Source organism: Falco cherrug, chromosome 5 (genome assembly GCF_023634085.1).
Source record: "Falco cherrug isolate bFalChe1 chromosome 5, bFalChe1.pri, whole genome shotgun sequence".
NCBI classification, from domain to species: Eukaryota; Metazoa; Chordata; class Aves; order Falconiformes; family Falconidae; genus Falco; species Falco cherrug.
The window spans coordinates 69,532,651-69,554,207 of NC_073701.1; the positions used below are offsets into that span (position 1 = coordinate 69,532,651).

The 21,557-nt window shown below is 40.5% G+C and overlaps 1 protein-coding gene across 4 annotated transcripts in view; it reads right to left on the reverse strand.

Annotated features, from left to right (window-relative positions):
- FAM107B (family with sequence similarity 107 member B) overlaps positions 1-21,557 on the reverse strand; it is a 62,793-nt gene that overhangs the window by 3,247 nt on the left and 37,989 nt on the right. For 3 of the 4 annotated variants that reach the window (XM_055710544.1, XM_055710542.1, XM_055710541.1), the window contains 2 exons: positions 5,986-6,169; positions 1,962-2,115 (listed from right to left, as the gene is read on the reverse strand). In XM_055710544.1, the coding sequence (XP_055566519.1) occupies positions 1,962-2,115; positions 5,986-6,113 (282 nt within the window). In that variant the 5' untranslated portion in view covers positions 6,114-6,169. Of the gene's footprint in view, positions 1-1,961; positions 2,116-5,985; positions 6,189-21,557 lie in introns of all 4 variants that reach the window. The other variant, XM_055710543.1, reaches the window with a different exon arrangement.

Below are 21,557 nucleotides of genomic sequence, written 5' to 3' on the forward strand. Positions count from 1 at the left end.
ATCGCAATACAAGACAAACACCTAAAGGTTTCAATAACTGGCCATGCAAAACTCTTCAAACTGTTTCCTTTCTTTCTCTCATGGAAAAGATAAAGCTGCATTTCTTTGGAAGCATCTGTTCTCATAAACAATCAACCTTTTCAAATCCTTGGCTCTGGTTCATTCCAGATGTCCACCTTTGCCAGATGGACAAAAACTCTGCAACCCCGGCATGAGAACAAGATGAAGCATTTTTTAAGAGATTCTTGATCTTCATCGAAAAAACAATAATAATTCCCTCCTCTGGCTTTTACAACAGGACAAAGACAAATCCGCCTTGTGGGTGAACACATGCAAACAGCCACTACTGAGCATGCTGGTAGAATTTATTGCTGAGTGTCTAGGTATGTTTTTCTCTACCTAACTTGAACCTTTTTTGGTGTATCTGTTTTGTCTACCACAAAAAGCAATTAAAAAAATTAAAATCCTCCTTAGCCCTTAGTTGTTCATTTCTGAGAGCCTATTCACTAACATTTTTAACCCAGTTGGAGCTGCTGCCCATGCAGACACTCAATTACCATGTGATGTTAGACACTCTGCATTATGAGGCAAGGCTATACAGTGTCCATACAGAACATGGCTTACACATCGCACAGAATACGGATTGCTTAGCAATCCTCAGTGAAGGCAGATAAGTCAGCAGAAAGGAAGAAACAACCCTTTAGAAAACTAACAAAAGCTCCTGAAAGGAGCTGTTTTTTTTAATAGACCAAGGCCTCCCTGATTAATGGGGACAACATACTGCTCACTTAAATAATCTCTCCTTTGTCTCTGTCCCCCCGCTGGCAAGGGACATGCCTTGTTGCCATAAATCATGACAATGTTCCTCTATGAGTCGTGTTGTCAATTAATGCCATTCTTATGATGTTTTCAAAGTCACAACATTGTTTGCAATGGGCAGTCTTTTCCTCTTATAACAGAATTTTTTATTCTACATACGTCCTTGGAAGGCTCAGTTTCAAACAAAATCTTCCCACAATCCAAACCATTTGAAGCTGGGCTCTTAAGATCAGAAAGGAAAAGTGACAGGATGATACACTTAAAAATACAATAGCTTACTCCCTCAAAAAATATTTCTAAGCCAAATTAAAAAAAACCACAAAAGCTAAAACAGAATCCCCAAAGCCTAACTAATGATTGAATCACACTTCATTTTCAATGAAGTAATTATTTGGCTTAATTGATTTCCATTCAGAAAAACAGGAGTTACCTTTTAAAGCATTTATTTAAAAATAAATGTAACGCTTGATGCACAGTGACTTGTTTTGACGAGGTGTTTCACTGTAGAGATACTTCCTCACAGGTACAGGAAGTGTGTTAAGAGGCACTGACACGTTTGGTTGGCCCTGCGCCTAGCAGTAAGGTTCACCACAATGAACTTCAGTTCCACATCATCCTCGTACTCGGGGCCTGAGGACCTTTTCCTTCATTTGAAAATTTCAATGGGCTCACACATTTTAAAGTTATGAAAGATCTTTTTAAAGTCATCTAATTTCTTACATAACCCAGGAGAAAGAATCAATTGATTATTTTTTTTTATTCATTAAGTATCTACAAGTTTTGACTCACTATAACCTAACAGCTATTCTTAGTGGATCATCTCTTAATAGTTAAGACTACAAAAGTTGACTAATTCATCACAGTTTCCATGGTTAAACACGTTTAGTGCTCCACACACATTCCTGTCATCTGGTGCAGGATTCATTTGGCCAAAGGCAGGCACTATATGCAGTTCCTATATAGTAAGCGACAACAAATAGGTAACTGTCAAGTGTGGTTTGACTCATCCTAAAAAAGATATCTGCATTTGATCAGAGGAACTGTGCCAAAATTCAGCTGCTGCTTCTTTCCTGTCTGCAAAGGGAGCCTCGGGTGAATAGCTCAGATGTAGATGTGCAAAGGTAGTGTTATCCCCACCTCACCTGCTCCAGTTTCTGCTGCCGTTTCAGTAGCTCTATTTCCAGATCTGATTTCTTCTTTTGTGCTTCCTCTTCTTTTTGTTGTTTAATAACTTGATCTCGTTTCCTTTTCTCCATCACCTTCTGTAGCTCAGGTTTGTTTTGAGGTGCAAGACCCCTTCAAATTAAATGGGGGGGGGGGGGGGGACACGACACGACAACACAAGGGGGAGCAGGACAGGGAAGAAAGAGATCAGTTTTAATTAGCAGAAATTGACACAGAATTGTAGACAGATTTTCTAAAATCAAGTAGTTGCCTATTTAGATACATTGGAACAGAAATAATTCATTACAAGGAAAAAAAATGCAGACATTTGCCTGGTTTGTAAGCAAAAACCTGAACTAGAATTTAAGCTCTATTATTACTGAGGATAATAAACTTCCCTTTAATGTGCATGCTCGTATTTCTCCTGTATAATTCACTGTTTTGACTTCCACCTTTACTCTTCCCTCTATTCTCTCAATTCCAGAAGAGCGGATTTAAAAAAACATCACAAACAAAGACTCTAGCAGAGCTAGAAACAAATTTTGGACAAAGACTCTTCCCTTGCTGGCCGGTAACTTGGACAGATTGTGTTCAAACACTCCTATGCAGGGTATTATGCCCATAGAAGCTTGCATGGACAGACCTAAAAGCGGTCTCTTTCTGGATTTTGTCACACTCCTCCTGGAAATCATGCGTTCTTGTCCTTCCTTGAGGATATGAGAGCTTTTCCCATGCCTGGCTGCAAAACTATTTCCAGTGAGAGGTCCCAGGTGTTACTCAAAATCACAAAGAGGCTAAGACAACAAAAATCAGGAATAAAAAAGTTGCAGTCACCTTGGAATGCAGGGAAAGGGAGGATTCTCCCTCTCACAAGACTTTAGGCGTTACACCAACAGAATGTTTCGAGTCTGTTCAGCACAAACTGCTTTCCAAGCCAACCACTCTAAAATGAGAAAGCTTCTCTCTGGGAAGATGCATGGCTCTATACAGGCGCACACACACAGATACACACTCACTCCTACTTAGTTTTGTGACTTCAGCTATTTCTTTTATCTCTGTTATGCTATGATGTTTTCAAAATTTGTTGTAAGATTCAAAGCTCTCCCTGTTACTCAGATATTAGCATCACTTAAGTCAGAGCAGAAAGATCTGAAATTTGCCTTTGTTAGTGTCACCTTCCCTGGGAAGACTACTACATGAAAACATCTGGCACTAAGTTTAACATCAGCTGGTTTTTTATTTCAACTTTAAGAAATTCAATAATCTGAATAAGCTTCCAGAAAGCCTATCTTTACCCTTCCCTACTTGCTACCTATCTGATTGCCTACTTCTTCCGTAATACGCATATCTGATAGCATGTCCAATAATACATTAAAATGCCATTTTACGGTGACATCTATGAATGACTTCATGTATTATGCAACACACTATCCCTGTACATACCCTGACAGCAAAATCAAATATTTAGCAACGCCAAATGCTGTTCCCTATTTCTCATAATAGATCTCATGGCCTGAATGCCACAGAAGCTACAAGACTGTGTTCGTATTTTATGTTTCATGTTATTTTAATTACATTTTAACACATAAAGATTAAGTGAGGCAGAGAAAAGCTGGAGTGATTTTTTTATTACTACTACCACTACTGGATCTAATGAAGAGGGGCTGGTAGTCAGACCTGTAACAGAACCACTGTAATGTCAATCCTATTTCCACTCTTATATGCAAAAAGGAAAAGCAACAAATAGACAACTGCTGGATTAACTGGAAGTCTTGTATCACCTCTTAGTGATTGTTCTTGTTAAATAAAAAAATCCTAAAGCTTTGATCTAGAGTAAGCAAAGCATGCTATAACACAAGTTAGAGCTGATAGGGTTAAAACCTCTGGAAGGGACAGGATTAATACCCTGCAGAGCTGAGGTTTACCCCTAAATAAGTAAAAATGGTTTAAGGTAAGTGACCAGTGCCTTGAGGTACCACTACCTGGATCTTTGTTTGCCCAAAACAACTACCATTTCTCCAAGTAAACAACTACATCAGTGCAAGAACCTACAGATGCTGCTCACAGTAGACATGGAGAGGGATTGAACCAGCACTGGCTAACACCTTCTAAGATCCAGAAATGGCTGTTCAGAGCTGACTGGTCAAAAAGTGAAGCTGTTGGTGCCTACACTAAGTCTTCACAATAAAATAAGGTGTGTGTTAAGCTGACTTCTATAAGAGCAGTCCTCCATACATATGACAGTTTTCCATAACAAAATAGAACACAAGCCTAATATTTACATTACTGAAAAGCCTTATATCAGAGCTAGCAAAGTGACACAAAGCACAGAAAAATAACCCTCTTCTCAAAAATACCAGTTTTTCTGCTGGTAAAAACTCTCCAAGTATTTCATTTCTGCACCAATAAATAAGAATTTAAAATTTACAGCTGCAGCTAATCAAAATCACTGGAAGAGAAGAGTGGGTACTGAGGGCTGCAGAACTCCTCTGTGTAATAGGATATTCTACTAGAAGAAAAGAACATACTATTTAAAAGTTCTTTATGCTTTCATAAACTTAAAAGAAAAAAAAAAAAAAAAGCCTTAATTTACTGCAGCCTCCACATCCTTTAGAATAAGATCCTAAGTTGGGAAACTTCATCTATCTTTCTTTTAATGACTATACACTTCCTCTGACTTTGATGTTTAATCCCATTAACGAAAAATAGGACAAACACCTATTTAGGCCAGTTTCTTCCAATTCAGTTGGCATTCTGTAAAACATTTCTACTTCTTCACTAAAGAAATGCCGTATTGTGCATGCAATTCATTTAGCATTAAGTACCTAAGCATAGCATTTGTAAGGATTTTGCTAACACACATAAAAAAGACCCCCTCCCCCCTCAAAATACTACCCTGCCAGGGTGGGGGTGGGAAGGGTGGGAAAAGAGAGGAACTTTCTTAATGTGACTCCTCCTGCCAAACAGACAAATCCAGTTGTGCTGGAGTAGTCAGAGCAATAGTTTCCTCCTCTCCTTTATCAAGGTCCTTGGTCTCAGAAAGTCTGAATGGCTGCTACCAGCAACTTTATTCTCAAATGCACTCCGAAATACTGCTCTTCCTCTTGTGTTTTGTGGATGCCCACATCTTTGTCTTTGGGAAGTCGATTTTGGGTGGCTTCAACACACCAAATCACTAATTTATATCATAGTTACTGTCTGTTTAAAGGGAGAAGCATTCACAGGCTTGGTGGCTCTTTCTCCACTGTGTGATCTGGTGGTTATTTTCTTAATATGATCTCTAAATAAGTCCTCCCTTGCTGAAGAGATTTCATAACAGAACTTCAGCTATTTCTGGGCCAACTGCTTGTATCTCTGAAGTTCATGATACAAAGTTCCGGTTATTTACATCTTTAAAAGCAATATATAGAGTAACAGCTGTGCATCCCATCCCAGAATGGAGGAAGCAGCATTTGCATAACATACAAAGAGACACTTGTGCAGCAGCAGAGCAGACATCAGACTATCACACTGCATTGCAAAAAAGATCAAGTAAGTAAAGAACTGTTTCACATGAAATAAAATATATGATTTCTTTGATTTAAAAGTGTCTCATAAACTCAGTGCACTGGCAACAGTGAAAACCCACTGATTTTATGGTCCTGCTGGTAATAGTAAAAATTTTTCAAATACTTGATTAAGTTCAGAGTTCAAGAGAAACTACAGTGCCAGGTAACCAATATGAAATGTGACAAGGGAGAACTGAACTGCTTCCTCTTGAAACTGACCCTTTGCGAGTATTCACAAAAACAAAATGAGAAGCCTTTTTCAGGAAGTTTTTGCAGAGCAACTGAAATTCAAATAGAAATAAATGCCACAGTTAAGAATCAGTCTTTTCATCTACAAGCTCTGAATCAACACAAAGTATCTACAGGGTTTTGGATAAAATGTCATTTTGATGAAACTAAAACTCAAGCTGTGTGTTTGGGGTGGGAGGGTGGCACAAGCGATTTTTAGACTTACCTTTTCTGATTCATAAGCAGCTCTCTATGGAGATCTTGATGATTCCGGGATGACTTCACAGGATTAATTAATTTCTGAGGTCTAATTAATTCAGGATTGTCATCATCTATGTAGTCTGGTTCAGCCATAATCTTTCTTGGAATAGGATATGGATCTTTGGGTTCAGTGTCTTTGTTCACAGTATCTGTAAAACAGTCCAAAAACTGCCATAAATCTACATTGAAAGACCTGTTAAATATGTATTAAAACATAAAGGCAGCATATTACGTTGGTAACAGTTATGCTTTTCCTAGATTAATTTTGTCTGTAGCAAACAAAGGCTCACAGAGCAAACAGACATAGCATCTTTTTAAATAGAGGGCAATTTCACAACAACATCATCTCCAACTGTCTTCCCCTATGGACTTGGAGACACAGATTCCCCTGTTTTAAGAACAACTAGACAAATAATTTAGGTTAAGTGCATGAAGAACCCTACTGATTTTAATGAGCTTACTCAGATGAAGCATTTTTAGATCAGCAATACTGAGACCCTAAAGATATTTTAAATACTGACTATATTAAATAGGATGAAAGTGCACCAAACCCACACCGATTTCTCATTTTCTGCCATCAGTATCATGTCAGCTATGGGGAAAATGCCTTCTGTGGATAAGCCCTGTACTGTACCAAGCAAAAGCTTCCATGTGGAAATCGCCAGATCTGCAGCTGCTGGGATGAGGGTCAGATTTCTGAGCGGAAAGGTAGAGGAGAAACACTTGGGTATGGTTGTTTCTTAAACTCCATGTTTCACCCAGTGAAAATCCACAGAAATCCACTGATCTGAAGGCAATGAAGTCTTGATGACTTGTATCATCTGGAAATGTGGCGTTTTCCTATCCTGCTATAGAAAACTTACCTATACACCAAATGACAACACTTTTAATCAACAGCTGACAAGTAAACTATAGTTTTCAACTAATTTATATGTGACTATTCATACCCCTTTCCATTAAAAAGCCTCAGTCACAAAGAGTTCAGCATCCAAAACAAAGCACATTCAGAGCAATTCTGCCTCCATTCGCTGTTGTGAAAACCTGCACACAGAATCTGCAATTATCAATTTGATGAAACACTGGCCCCTCAAACAGACGTCCCCCAAAAAAAAATCTCACAGCATGTGGGTTTACACAGACAAATCAATGAGACGTGAAAGAAAAAGCGAGAGACTTCCATGAGCCTGACTGGCAGAACAGCTGAATGCTGCACACTGTATAGTACAGGGCTACGAGACAGAGAATCACTGGGATTTGCCACGTATTTTCCAGTAAAAGCTGAATATGTGCTTTAATTTAGATCCCATTGTTACCAGCTCTTCCCTCCCTCTCTTACTCCACAGGCTGTAAAACCTGTCTAAATTCAGTCTCAGTTTAATCCCTAAACTATTTTCTTTCATTAGGAATCACATTGTTGCTCAGATCTGATTCAAAATCTGCTTGATACAGTGGAGATTTCCATTAATCCTTCAGTACATTAATACTGCACAGTACCACCACTGCCCTGATTGGGCTGCATGTGCACTTACAGAGGAAGCAGCCAAATAACAGGACAAAGTTTTCCGCAGAGGCAGGGAAGCCACTCTGGATTTGAATGTGTCCAACGAACCCAGAATGGCCCTTTCAGCTTCTTTGTTTGAATGATGTGAATGTTGCTTTACTGGTGCTGCACCTCACACACAAAGTTTCTATGGAGCAAATCTGATGAGAAACAGATTACCAGTGTGAGCTGCTCTCAGGGCGGCCCCTGCAATAGTTTTTCAAGGCAAGTTTATATGTACTGGTTTTGAACCCTGTGGGGGTGCTAGTTATCACAAGGACCTCTGAAACTAATATAAAAATTGCCACAGTTCAAAACAGTGTAAGTATATTGCTGTACATGACATAAACCTCTTACTGACACTGACTGTGCAATAAAAATACTTCTCCCATCGCCCCTTCAGAGTCCTCCTTGCTTCAATCAAGCAACCAGCTATCACCACAGGTGCCAAATATACAGCATCATTGGAAAATTGAGGTCAGAAGAAACTTGGAAGATTTCTAATCCAACCTCCAGCTGAGAGCAGAAACAGCTATGAGATCAGACCGGGTTGCTCAGGACTTTACCCAGTAAGGTCCTGAAGTCCTCCAAGCCTGCACAGCCTCTGTGGGCAACCCTGCTCACCTACCTTTGTGGTGAAGTTTTTCCTTACACCCATATGAATCTCTTGTTTCAACTCATGCCCATTGCCCCTCACCCTCCAGCCATACACCACCGTGAAAAGCCTGGCTCCATCCTCTTGCCCAGGCACAGTGGGCTGCAGTTAGGTCCCCCCAACCCTGCCTCTGCCCTGGGCTGAGCCAGCCCCAGTCCCTCAGCTTCTGCCACAGCGCCTGTGCCCTGGCCCCCTGCCCATCTCCGTGGCCCTTTGCTGAACTTGTATCTCAAATCCCTCACTGTTTAATTGCATCCACATAAAAAACCTCCAAACCCTCAAAATCCTGAACCACTGCATACTTCTCAACACATACCACACAGCAACACGCCATTAATAAAAAGCGCGTGGAAGTCTATTCTCTTTACCATAGACAATGAATAAACTAGCTACAGTTCTTTATTTTTAAATAAGGACACAACGATTCATACTTCCCCAGTGTTCACATCAGGCTTATCACAACTAAAACAACTCGTATGTTACACATCCAACCTCCACCCAGAATAAACCTGCTCTGTAAATACTTGGTTTTCTCTAGTCCTTTATCAGTTCCATCACATTGATGGGGTGGCAAGTCTTCTAGAAGGCATTTATCATTGACAGGTCCCTGTTAAAGTAAATCCAAAAATAACCTGCTGGTTCGTCAAGACATTTTCTATTTGCTTAGGTGAAGATGAAAAACACAGAATTACCCTACAACTGCCATAAACAATGTACTATTCTTTTAGCACAAGCTCCTGAAAAACAATTTCACTCAATGATTTCTCAGAAAGCTTGATGTAATATTTTGCAGCACACTGATTTGCTTTTAGCAAGCCCTTAAAATGAAGTCTATTTATTTTTCTTTCTTCTGTCCCATCTCTATTTTTAGAAACACGTATTCATAAAACTCAGAGGTCAGGAATCGTGGTTTCCTAATGTAACATGAACTCTACTAGCAGCAAACTTAAATAAATAAAATTCCCTTGGGAACTGAAGACGCTTTCCACGTGTGATTAAGCTGCAAATGATTCCAGCTAGGATTTCCAAACAGAGCCAGGGAAACAGGGCACCCAGTTCCCACTCAGCGAATCCTCTCACACTCTTTGCAAACTTCAGTCTGGCCAGTGGCCACCAACCCAGTCCTGCAGAGTCACAGTGTAATACTACATGCAAACAATACAATTAAGATAGTGTGATTTCTACCTGTACCCTTTCAAAGCAAACATTTACAAAAGCACGGGAAAGTTTTGCATAAAAAGGAAACTGAGGCACAAAGGATTCACCACATCAACGGCAGACGGGAACAGAGCAGGCAGTGTAGCCCCAGAGTTTCCTTCTGAGATGCAGGCTCACACCAATAAACCAGTCAAGCTTAATAACAGAATCCCTTAAAAGTCCTTAAACAAAGTTTAATCAATGTTCAAGCAATAACAATTAAAAAAATATTAATTCCACGAGTCTCTAGTGCTCATCACCATAAAAGTCACAACCCATAAAGCTGCTTTCAGATCATCACTAGGTGCAACAGTGGGACATGAATAATCCAGATAATCACTTAGCAGGAATATGCTGCCTTAAGAGCATCCAAGAGTCTTCTTTTAACCATCTGCTCCTACATGATCAATTCAGAATACACAATCTATTTCTGTGTTTCCCCATTACCTTTCTCCAAAACAAAGGAAAGAGATTTGGATTCAGAGGATGTTTTAGCTGAGCTTGGCTCAAGTTTAATACAGCCGCTGATTTGGCAGGTGCTTCCCCAGTGCATTTGCTGAATTAGCTGTTCCTGCACAAGCAGCACAAAAGCATTTATCTACCGTATCTCATCCTGCCTGAGTAAGACCTTGTCCATGGCTTCTTATGCACACGTGGATTTTCATCAAGAAAGAATAAATTGGGGATCCTGCATGGAAGAGGAATTTTAACTCTTCAAACAGAACTGCAAAGCAATTTCAATATCCCACTAGACAAAGAAAATGCCTCTGTATAAAAATAACTTGAAGTATTCCCGAGACAGAAGTTTAATGTTTTCAGATACAAAGATGCTCTTAGAGCAATCATGAAGTACCATGCCAGTACCTGTCTTGGAGAGCCAAGACCAAGTGGTCACATACTTGCAATTCTTTGATTTATTTTCCTTAGAGTGCAACTAAATTCAGGGAGAATGGAAGAGACCCTTTGAGTAGATCATTCTGGATAGATACAACTAAACTGAGGCATGCCAGAAGCATGCAAGTTACATTTGGGGGAACATATCCAAGAGACACGTTTGCTTCCAATGTTACTTATGTATTATTCTATCTATAGAAGGGTTTTTTTCAGCAGAAGTCCCTTAATGGTAGTAACACTGGAAACACACACAAATAGAGCTACAGCCAGCCACTAGTGTTTTTAACAGATTCAAAGTAGATCTCCTTAACACCACCAGGTTACGGATTCAGCAGCTGCCAGAGCTTTTTCTACAACAGGGCTCCCATGGCATCAGCAAGAGGGGGAAGTTCATGCCAGAAAAACCCTCGTGTTTATATATAGCATTTAGGGAACTGCATTTATTTTCTATCTGGTATTCCTCATACCAGAAATCACTCTCTACATATGGAATCTGAATGTAAAAATTCCTGTGAGGCATCATATATTTATATTGTTGTACATATATATGGCATTTTCACCTTTCAAATTATTCCTGCAGTAATTTCCAGCTGTGAAAGCAGAGGTAGAGTTGAGGCCCCTTAAAAAGCAGACAAATAAATGCCTAAAAATACCAATGAATGTCAAAATAATAGACTAGTCCAGGATCCAAATGCTACATTAAGGCTAGATTCACATTATGTCCTTTTTGCCTTAATAAATTTTTGAATTAATATCTTCCACAGAAGCATGAGCTCCAACACTGAATGCTTCCTGGAGAAGATTTTATTTGCAAAAAAGCTTCAACATCTGTTCTGAGCTTTGTTGTAAACCATCAAATGCTATTTTTTAAGACTTACATTTTTAGCTCTTTAAACTACCACATAGACTTGTGGTTTGTTACAAGTAACCCAAAGGCATTCTTGCAGAAGAAATACGGTTTTACTCTCCCGCTTCTGATTTTGAGAGGAATTGGAATAAAAATTCTTCAGCCTGTCTCTGCTCAGATGTTACATGACCAGCACCACCTCGCATCGGCCAGCTTGGGTGGAAAGCAAAAGAGCTACTTAAATGCAGTGTGCTTTCCAGGCACCATCTCAGCACTGCCTGCACATGAAGGCTCACCACTGCTATCATTTTTATCTACATGCTTTCAGTGCACTGAGGCACTTGACTAGAGAGATTAGTTTGATTAATCCTTGATTACAGATATCATTAATAACTTCCCACAGTTTACCCTTTAATTCAAAGTAAGAGCTGCTGAAAACTGAATACAAAACTCTTTCCAGCCAAGATGCTCAAGCCAGCCACCATCCAAGGAGTCTGGCTCTTATTCACACATCCTTCAGGGCTGAAAGGGCTGATGGGGTTTGGATCATGGCAAAACACAGCCTATCTGCAGAAGAAGAGGGAAGGACCAGAGAAGTCCTTGTGGCTGCAATTCCTCTCAGCCCCTCACGCTTTGTTCAAAAAGGTTGCACTTCCCAGCTACAAGAGTTTTGCTTCTAGATCAGAAGAATGTCTTCACCTACCTCAAACATGTTTAGGGCAGCATGTACCTACTGTACTATAGGGATCAGTCATCAAATATCACCCTGATACCAGATTACTTACTACACTACTACTCTTCAAACAAAATGAAGACTTTTAAACCCTTTGGCAAGCATCTGGCTTTCATTTATGGCTCCAGCCTTGCAGGTTTTTTCATCCCTGTGTACCCCAGCTCATGCACATGAAAGAGAAGAGCATCTTAAGAACCACCACAAGCTTCTGAAGGCCCATCTCGTTGCTTCCTGTCATGCACATCAAAATCTTCAGATCCCAGCAGACAAAATTAAGTAGGAAGACTGAAAAAGTTCTGTCCATACTATGCCAGGACAGTTTAACTCACAGCACCTGCCTTACACTGGGTATCATCAGTTAATGGCTTCATTAGTTCCATGGCTGCCAACAAGACTGACAGACCACGTAGACTTCTCTCAGGAACCACTCACTTATCAGGGCAATCCAAAGCAATCTCAGTGACGTCAAGGATATGGAAAGATGCAGAGCTTGCTGGCTACCAAAGCTGTTCCTATGGTCACTTCAGAGGATATTAAAATGAACCAAACTGCTGCAAATCTCAAGGAAATCCAGTTAATGCTCATTGTCTTCCCTTAAGTACTGCTAAGAGTGTAATGTCAACAAAGCACACATAAAACATGCAGTAGATGAGAAAACAGAAGAAAGAGGGTCATTTTAAAGATGTTTGCATTGGCACTGACACCTAAAGGGAGACAGAGTGCAAAATTTGGGGCAGTGCTCCACACTGTTACAGTTCTAGCAAATGCGAAGAGCTGCTTATGGCTCTCGTTCAACCTAGCCACCACCAGGCAGTTTCTGTTCCTGTGCTTTGAAGTTCAGTCAAGTCTTGGGTGCTAAGGGAAGAGCCTAGATCCCCCCCAGAGGCTGAAGGCTAAAGAGCAATGCTGGTAAGGACAGTCTACTTGGAAAAGAGATGCAGAAAGACACAAATGGCTGTAAGAATAGCCTCACCTTCCATTAAAATCACCAGGCCCACTGAACAGGAATTTGTATTAATCCAAAAGAAATGTCCCTCAGGCTGCAAGATCTGTGATGAAACTCTCTGCCACCAGCTCTGAAACCAGATGGAAGTACCAGCTCTAAATAGTTGCATTTCTTTTTTCTTTGCTCAGTTAAAATTCTGAAGAGGTATCAATGCTGTTTAATTAGAGGTAGAAGATGAGAGAAAGCAAGTGCCTCTCCCCTCCTATTGCAACAGGAGGTCTCCAAGCAAGGCGGGCTGTAAGGGCACTGGGAGAGGAGATGGAGACCTTCGTTCATCACCCCAGGCAGATACTAGATCCCCTTTTTGCCAGACATGGGCAAAACACGGATATAGACTTTCCCTGCAAGAAACTACTTAGTATCTAATTTTTAATACAGGCAGTGGGAAAGACAGAAAGGCACAGGATGAAGACTAGTGCACTGTGAACAGTGCCCATCTTCCCTAAATCCCAGTCTGTCCTTAATGCACTGTAACATCACGGTTCCATCTGAGACCAACAGCAAATAAAGCAGACTATGCATCTTACATCACTTCTCTTCCCAAGAAGTCCTGCATGTTTATTAAGGCCTTTATATTCTCCATATTCATTTTGCTCAGGTTCCTGTGATTACTGAAATCCCTAGACAGAGTTGTGGATGCGGAAAGCCATTCTGATGGCAATATGACCCAGTGTTTTGGACACCTCTCATCAAAAAGACCCTTAGTAACTATATTGCTTTCTTCCTGCAAAACAGCAGCATGTCGTGCACATGACCTCCCCTCCATCTCATCTAATGCCATTTGTTTTAAAGGAATAAATCACGACTAGCAAAGGCATGCAACTGAATATGCATCTGGCTTTCACCAACACACTATGCAGGCAATTATTACACCACAGTAAACATGACTTTCAGGAGAAGATCACTGAAATTATCCCTCTTTGGAAATGTACTCCACAGCACAGTTTGCAACTAGATTAATCCCAGAGGGTAACTAGCCATTTATTTACACATGGGTCAACAATGATCCATATGTGATTCTGAAATTATGCATTACTGGAAGAGATTTTAAGATGAGAAAAGCAAATAAGATCAAGTTATACTCCCTGCAGCTACAGTGCACCACCATCAGTGTTCTAGACCAGTCAATTTGGACCACTAAATTAAAAATCAGGGCAGGTTTGGTGTAATCAAATTTAACTACATTAAAATATGGTGGGTGTTACAAAAACTGAGCCTTGATTCAAAATCACAAGTCCAAAGAGTCAGAGAACAGTTTCTTCAGGGCTTCACTGTTGCAAATGTTAAGACCTATCAAACAGTGTCACCCAGTGGTAAAGGACTTCATGCAGACAGGAACAGAGCAGAGAAAGTCAGGGGGGAGAAGGGGGAAGACTGACCAAAATCCATGTTTATATACAAAACCACTAAACTTAAAAGCAAACAGACTAAATCCCACACCACATTTTAGCAGAAAATCTTACTTATAAGTTATTCCATTTCTGGAAACATCAGCATTAGAGGACAGTGATTCTTCAAATTTAAAAGTTTTAACACTGAAGAGGTATTTCTGAGGGAGAGGGGGGAAATCCAGAGCAGCCAGCAGCTTTATTGATTGAGAGAGTGGAAAAATGTCAAACATCTGACTTGAGATGCTTAAAAGGAGACTGGTGAATCTTGAATGCTCTTAAAATACAATCTACAAGACTTCAGCAAGATTCTTCCAGGGAAAAGAGAAACACGGAGGTGGTGGTTGTTTCTGCACTTGTTCTGCATTTTCTTCACAAGATCTAACAAGCAAAACAAGTGAGTAACGTGTGTCCCAGTTAGGCCAAGCAACATCCAAGAACAAAAGAGCGTAGCTCATACTCCTGAAACAGAAATCCTGTTCTAGATGCTATGATGATGACAGATGACAATGATGGAGCATCCTAGCAAATATTCAACCAGGCAGAATCTATGCCAGATTTACGCCAAAAAGTTATAAAATGACCTTTGATAGATGTGACAACATTTTGGGGCAAGAGAAGAGGCAAGTTACTTGGCAACCATGTAAATATGATTGGCACAGCAAACAGTTTTCTTGTTTATAAATAAAATAGGAAGTTAAGGAGCAAATGGAAGAGCAGTATCTATGAGCTGGAGAACATGCCTATTGAGCTATTTCTAAGAGCTCTGTTCATCTGAGTTTTAAAAAGTGAAGATTAAGACCAAACTGATTATCCTATAAGCAACAAGTCTGACAATGAACTTAGAAATTTCAGCGACTGGAGACTGAGGCTAGAAAACAAGTTCCTAAAATAAGATATACGCTTTTATATTGAGGGGAGTAAAACACTAGATTTAGTAAAAGATTTGTATTCCATTGCACAGAGAGACCAAATCACAGGATTATAATTATCCCTTCTTGTTTTACAAATGTATAAATCTATGAATGCAATTAGTAAGTGTTTGCAAGGGGGTCAGAAGATGAAAATCCCTGCATTAATCAGGTTGTTATGCATTCAGTGGCTACAGCAGGAAAAATGAGACCAAGCGAGCTAAGCATTTCACATGCTGCCTAAGTTACACCAGCACTGTAAACCCCCGAGTCTTGTCAGTCAGTGAGCAGTGGGGCTGGTGAACCTCCAGATTTTGTTTCATGCCACATGCTGTTCCTTAGGGCACACCAGCATCCTGCCCAGCATCCTGCCTGGAGTTACAACACAGCACGATCTGCTGAGCTGTCACGTCTCCCCTCCCCTCTGGGTGTTTCTACAACTTAAAAGGAATTCTACCACCCATAAAAGAAGCCTGTTTTCAACAAATTTAAGAACACCAACATAATGAAAAACACACAGTCCACTGCAGCTTGCCAGCTTCCTAAATATATTCATAGGTAGTTATGCAAAAGTTAAGTACTTCTTCAGACCGGGCAGATATGTATCAATTACCCGCCAACTCAACAACGCAAATTCCCTTCATTTTCTAGGAAGAAATCCCTTTCCTAGGAAGGAAGGAGAAGAAAAAACAAAAATAAGGGGGGATGACAGAAAAGAAAAGACAGAATTTGCTTTCATAAAGATTGCTCCTTTTTTTCCTCTCTTTGGTGGCATACAGCGCAGAGCAAGCATCCAGCCTCTGTTCTGATTTCTTAACATAAGGAGTATCTTTTCTTAGAAACAGAGAAAAGGAAACAAAAAGATTTTTCTTAAACCTATTCCTACGCCAAACTAACACACTCCCAGCGTACTCACAGGAAAAAAATAAAACCTTCACCTCAAGGAGTTAGTCTTGGCTCAGGCAACTACATCCACATTCCAGCCTGCACTGTGTCCACAAAGAGACACCCTTCCTTGCCCAGACCTGTTTTATCCACCCAACACTGGCAGAGATGTTATTTTAGGTATGTGGCTCCTCACTGCAACTCAGTCGAAAGTGCCACCACTACAAAGGCAAGGAAGAAAGACCTGAAGGAAAAAGGCAAAAATAAGGTCACCAGTGATGACCTGATCATCCAAAAGTGGAGCAAGAAATTAATGAGAAGGGCTGCTCCACTCCCTTCTCTACTCATGACCTTACCAAAGGCATGGTACCCTAATGGGTTTAAAAGGAACAAGTGGGTGTAAGAATGCATGTCAGTCAGAACAAGCCTCCTGGAAATGTATGTTACAGGAAGCAGGGCATAAACCATATGGGTTTAGGACAGCCAAGCATGATACATATAAAGCTATTAAACCGCAACAGTGATCAACAGGAGACCTGCAAAGAACATGACATGCCACAGGCCATTTAGTGGAACATCATCTTCTCCCTGTTTGATGGAAGAAACGACAGTTCTGAAAAACAAGAATTTATAGAAAACATAAATTGAAAAAAATGTTGACACTGGGTCACATCTGTCAAAGCTAGTGACTTTTTACATGCTCTTTATTATCAGCTACAACCAGCAGCTTCTACTGCAACCTCATAAATCAGGAAGCTCTGACGCCAGGGCAGGGGCTAAGTATCAGTCAGTATGCTGGACATTCAAGGATAACACAGCTTGCCTTGCTCCTCAGACAGAAGGGTGTTGTTTTCTAAAGAAACATGCCTCCATCTGAAAAGTATTTTGATGTGTTGCTCACACAACTGAGTTGCCTTTTAGCCTCCCTGGAATGAAGAACCCAGAATATCAACACCTAAAACAAAAGCAGTCACATAGACTTAGCATGTACACAGAGGAGATTTTAGCTTATACCCTGGCAGAAGAAATTGTGTACAGTGACACAGGACTGTTTCTAGGATGTTTTCTGTCATCTTGTTTTGTTTTCTCAGAAAGGTTTCAAGAGGTTCAGGAAGGGAGAAACAGACCACCACTCCCTAATTCCTCCTGAAAGGAACTGCTCAACAAATTCCAAGTACTTAATGAAGAGAAATAAGAAACTAGAGGGATGACCCCAGTCTCTCCACAAAGGGATTGTTTGTTGAGCTTGTGAGCTGGTGACAGGGAAGGAATTTCCTTCAATTGTTACCTTTCTGCTTGACAGACCACCTGGAGGAAAGTCTCAGACTGTCCTTCCTCACCAGGGCTCATGAAGGGGGCCAGCCACACCACCAGAATCAGTAGGACCACTCAGCTCTGCTCCTCACACCTTGTTCCGGGGCTTTTGAGAGGACAGTTCACTTGCTTTATGTGCTACAGAAGTGGAACTGAACTGTTCTTGATCTGGAAGAACTCTTAAGTATGTAAGTTGAACATGCAAGTAAAAAACCTGAGTAGTCCTAAGAGGCACTACAGGGATCTCCATCAAATTGTTAAAACAAACCACCTGCATCCCAAAAAAGTCACACACTAGTTCACAATGGTCTCATAAAGGAAAATAAAACGTGCATATTCTTATATTTTCATGCTCAAAAATAAAGAAAAAACTTAAAGAAGCCAAAACCCAAAGGACTGCAAAATAAGACTCAAGTGAAGCCAAGAAAGAGGCTGAAAGTCTTTGTCGTAAGGTGCCTGCAGCTGAGGAACAAAAGCAGTATTAGGTCACAGCTTGGCTCTTGCTAGTCAAGATTCACAAAAGCAGCGTACAGAGCTTCCAGAGAAGTGAATGCTATTTGTCATTCACATATAGACAACCCGACTGCCAGGCCTCTGAAAGAGGGTGCTGTCAGCCTGAAGAGAAAAGGGTCTAAAAAAAGCCTTCTCACAGGCCTTGAAGCCCTCTTATTAACACCATTTCACAGGTGACTCGGCTTACTTTACAACAAGCAGGCTGAAAAGCTGTCCCCTAGCTCCGGTTTTAACAGCAGCAGCTTAATTAATACAATGAATACCTATTGATAGGCAATCATAACCGCCAATTGCCAGCTGCACCTCTTCACGCCTGAAGCCAGCCCTGCTTTTTGTTTCCCTGCTGAACAGACAACTTAGCACCTGCTAGGGTTGCAACCGAAGAGGGAAAGTTTCAGGCGCACAAACTTTATATGCCGACAACAAACTGCATGTTAAGGACTCCTTAAAAATGTCACCATGCAATGTCCCCAGCAGGATACCATCTTACTGTCCCAGATGTTTGTAGAATGAAGGAAGAGGAAGAAAACAATAGCAAGAGGGGTTTCTGAGGTCTTCCTGCTCTCCTTCAATAGCTAAATGGTCTATTAAAAAAAAAAAAACAAACAGAAAAATTCTAATTAAAAACCCAACAAGCCTGTATGACCCCCCATGGTTTTAAAAAAGTATACCTCTGTTTTGCAACCAGAAGGTACTCCAACAAATGGCCACGGGTGAGTACCCAGCACTCCAGTGAACACATCGTGCCCTATCACATCCCAGCACACACTGCCTTTTGTATTTCCTATCACTAATTTAATTACTAGTTTTCTCCATGACTGCATAACCTACAAAAAAATTATGGATTTATTAGAAGGAGAGGAACTATCTTTGTGATCAAGGGTGAAAGGGGAACTGGTATTTGTGTAAGCATCTCATGCATTCTTGATTCCTCAGGTTGTGCGTCACTACAGAAAAGTGGTCTGCAAATGTGAGCACTATTTCTAAAAAATAAAAGGAGGTGGAAGCCCCTTTACTGTAAATTCTTGACCTGTTACTAGTTTTTCCACAACCCTTCGGAACATTTTTAACCCAAGTTGCTCAAGTTCCTACACACACCACAGCTTGTCCAGCATCTTACAACACAATCACTTTCTCAACCTGCTTGCTTAACAAGTGGTGGAGAATTCCAGATTGCCAAAGTAGAAAATTAACGTTGCTTCTTTTTTTTTAATTAGACAATCAAGTTTTACCACGATTCACTGAGGAATTATGTTTTAAAACTGAAAAAAATTACTGAGCAAGGGGAATTCATCAATAGATAAAGTGCGACCTGTTCATTACAATGGGCTTGGTCACAAGAGAGGCTCGCTCACTCAGCAGGAAAGCTGCCCCGTAATTACAGCGAGGAACCAAGTCGTGACAGAAGAGAGAGGCTCTATTCTCAACACTACCAAAAACTGGATTTGTGATGCTGAGCAAGTCGCTGAGGCTTAAATTAATCTGGAACAGGCTGTGGTTGTCAGCACAAGACAACATGTCGGATACCAAATGCTGAGAGCGCAAGACAGGCTTTTTTGGATGAGCAGATCAGTAAGAAACATCATAAATTATGACAATGCTATGCTTTGTTCTATTACAGGCAGTGTTTTGTCAAAAATTTTGGAGCCATTTCATGTAAAGCACTCATTTTAGGATGGAACAAATGCTTGTTTTAGAATCAAGAAGCTAAATCTAAATAGGTAATATGCTGAATGAATTTTAGAAAATTATGATGTTTAAAATAAGCTAAAAAGTTATGGATTAACAGATACACAGATGAAAAATCAGAAAAGATGTTACAATTAATAACACAGAGGCTGTGAACTTCTTGGTACTGCAAAAGGAAAACCAGGGATTTACGAGTCTTATGCCTGAAGGACCGACGCCATTTTCACCCCCAGGCTATTTTTATTATTATTTTTCCTTCCCAAGTTAGTACCAAAGTCCCTAGTGTTTTCTTTCTTGTTATTTGTCTACATATTTATAATCTTAACAACAAAAAAAGACACATTAAACACATGTTTTGTAAGCTGCACTAGTAAATATGTTCTCAGAAACTACTCCAAAACGAAGATCCACATTGAAAAGCCAGAATGAGAGCTGGGTGCCGGAGGGCTTTCCTATCCCACTGGTGAATACAGCACGTTCTTCTCGATCATGTTAGTAATAAGACAGAGGCCCATTTATCAAAATCTGTCCTCTTTAAAACAGTATGTACTCCTCAACAGGCTCAGTGCTCAGTAGGGTGTAAATACTGCATCTTCAGTCACTATGTTAATGTAAGTCTACCATACATTAGTGTTTAAGATTACAGCAAATGTTTGCTACAGTTAAGGCCCATTTCATCAAGAGAATACTAACAGTCATCCTTTAATGTGAACACTAACAAGTCAGCCATAGATGTTTTTCATATTGAGATATATGATATCATAAACACAGCATTCCTACCCACTAGAATGAACCCAGCACTCTGCCTGCACAGAGGACGTTGCCCCACCTGCTTGAGCATCGATCCCAAAAAAGATTGGAAAAGCTGCACAGAAACACAACAAAAGCAGCACTTTTACTGCCAGACAGCAACAGGATCCACTTCCAGTTTAGAAACACATTTGGTTATGAAAGTAAACAGGCTATCAGAAGTAATCCAGAAGCTTTCCCCTGCACAGATTTGTCATTAATACTTATTTTTCTCTCACCTACACATTTCCAGCACTGCTGAGAGCATCATCACGGGTACCAACGGCACCAAACTACAACTGGTAAATATTTGAATATGTTTTGAACATAATGCTAGCTCAACTAGATCTGCATCTTAAGGATCTTCCAGCAGATGACAGCTTGCTCCAGCCAGTCCCAAATCAGCCGTATTTGAGAAACTCTACAGCAGTGATCTGCTCGTGCTGCACCCACGTGAGCAAACAGGCCCTGCCAGGAAGCAAAACCCCCAGAAGAGACAGACGCAGTCAGCTGGGATCATGCAACTTCCTCCGGTGCAACGTACTAGGGAAATTCAACACACACGTCTACCTCTGTCAGTGTCAAGCAAAGGTACTCTAGACTGGGAACAGCTATGCCAGCATAAACACGATCAGCTAGTGGGCAGAATCATACCACTTCAACCCCACAGACAAAGCACTACAACCTGCAGGAAAAGGTTAGAAACCCAGTAACATGTAAGATCAGACTAAAAAGTGCAGGTGGAAAAGTGAAAGATGTCTACCAAGGATGTGGTCAGAGAAAAAATCCCAGCTCCTTCATCTTTCATGATATATGCAGGCCATGAGGAAGGAGTTACAAAAAGCTGAAAAGACAAGATTTCAGTCATTATTGTTCAAGTTTCATAACAGCTCATGTTATACGTTTATTTTACAAACAGCAATTAGAATCAAAATTACAGCACTGTCCACACACACCTGAGAGAGTCATTATGTCCACAAGCTTACAGTCTATGCAGGGGTGTGAATCATTACCCTCATTTTATATCCTGTATCTTCCTGGAAGCCTTTGGGGCTTACAAAATAGGAGAACGTTTGGAAATTTTACCTTTGACTGCCCTCAGCCAATATTGCATCTCTCCAGAGACACAACCCTCAGCTCGTCTTTCACACAAAGGTAACATCCTGCTCACATTTT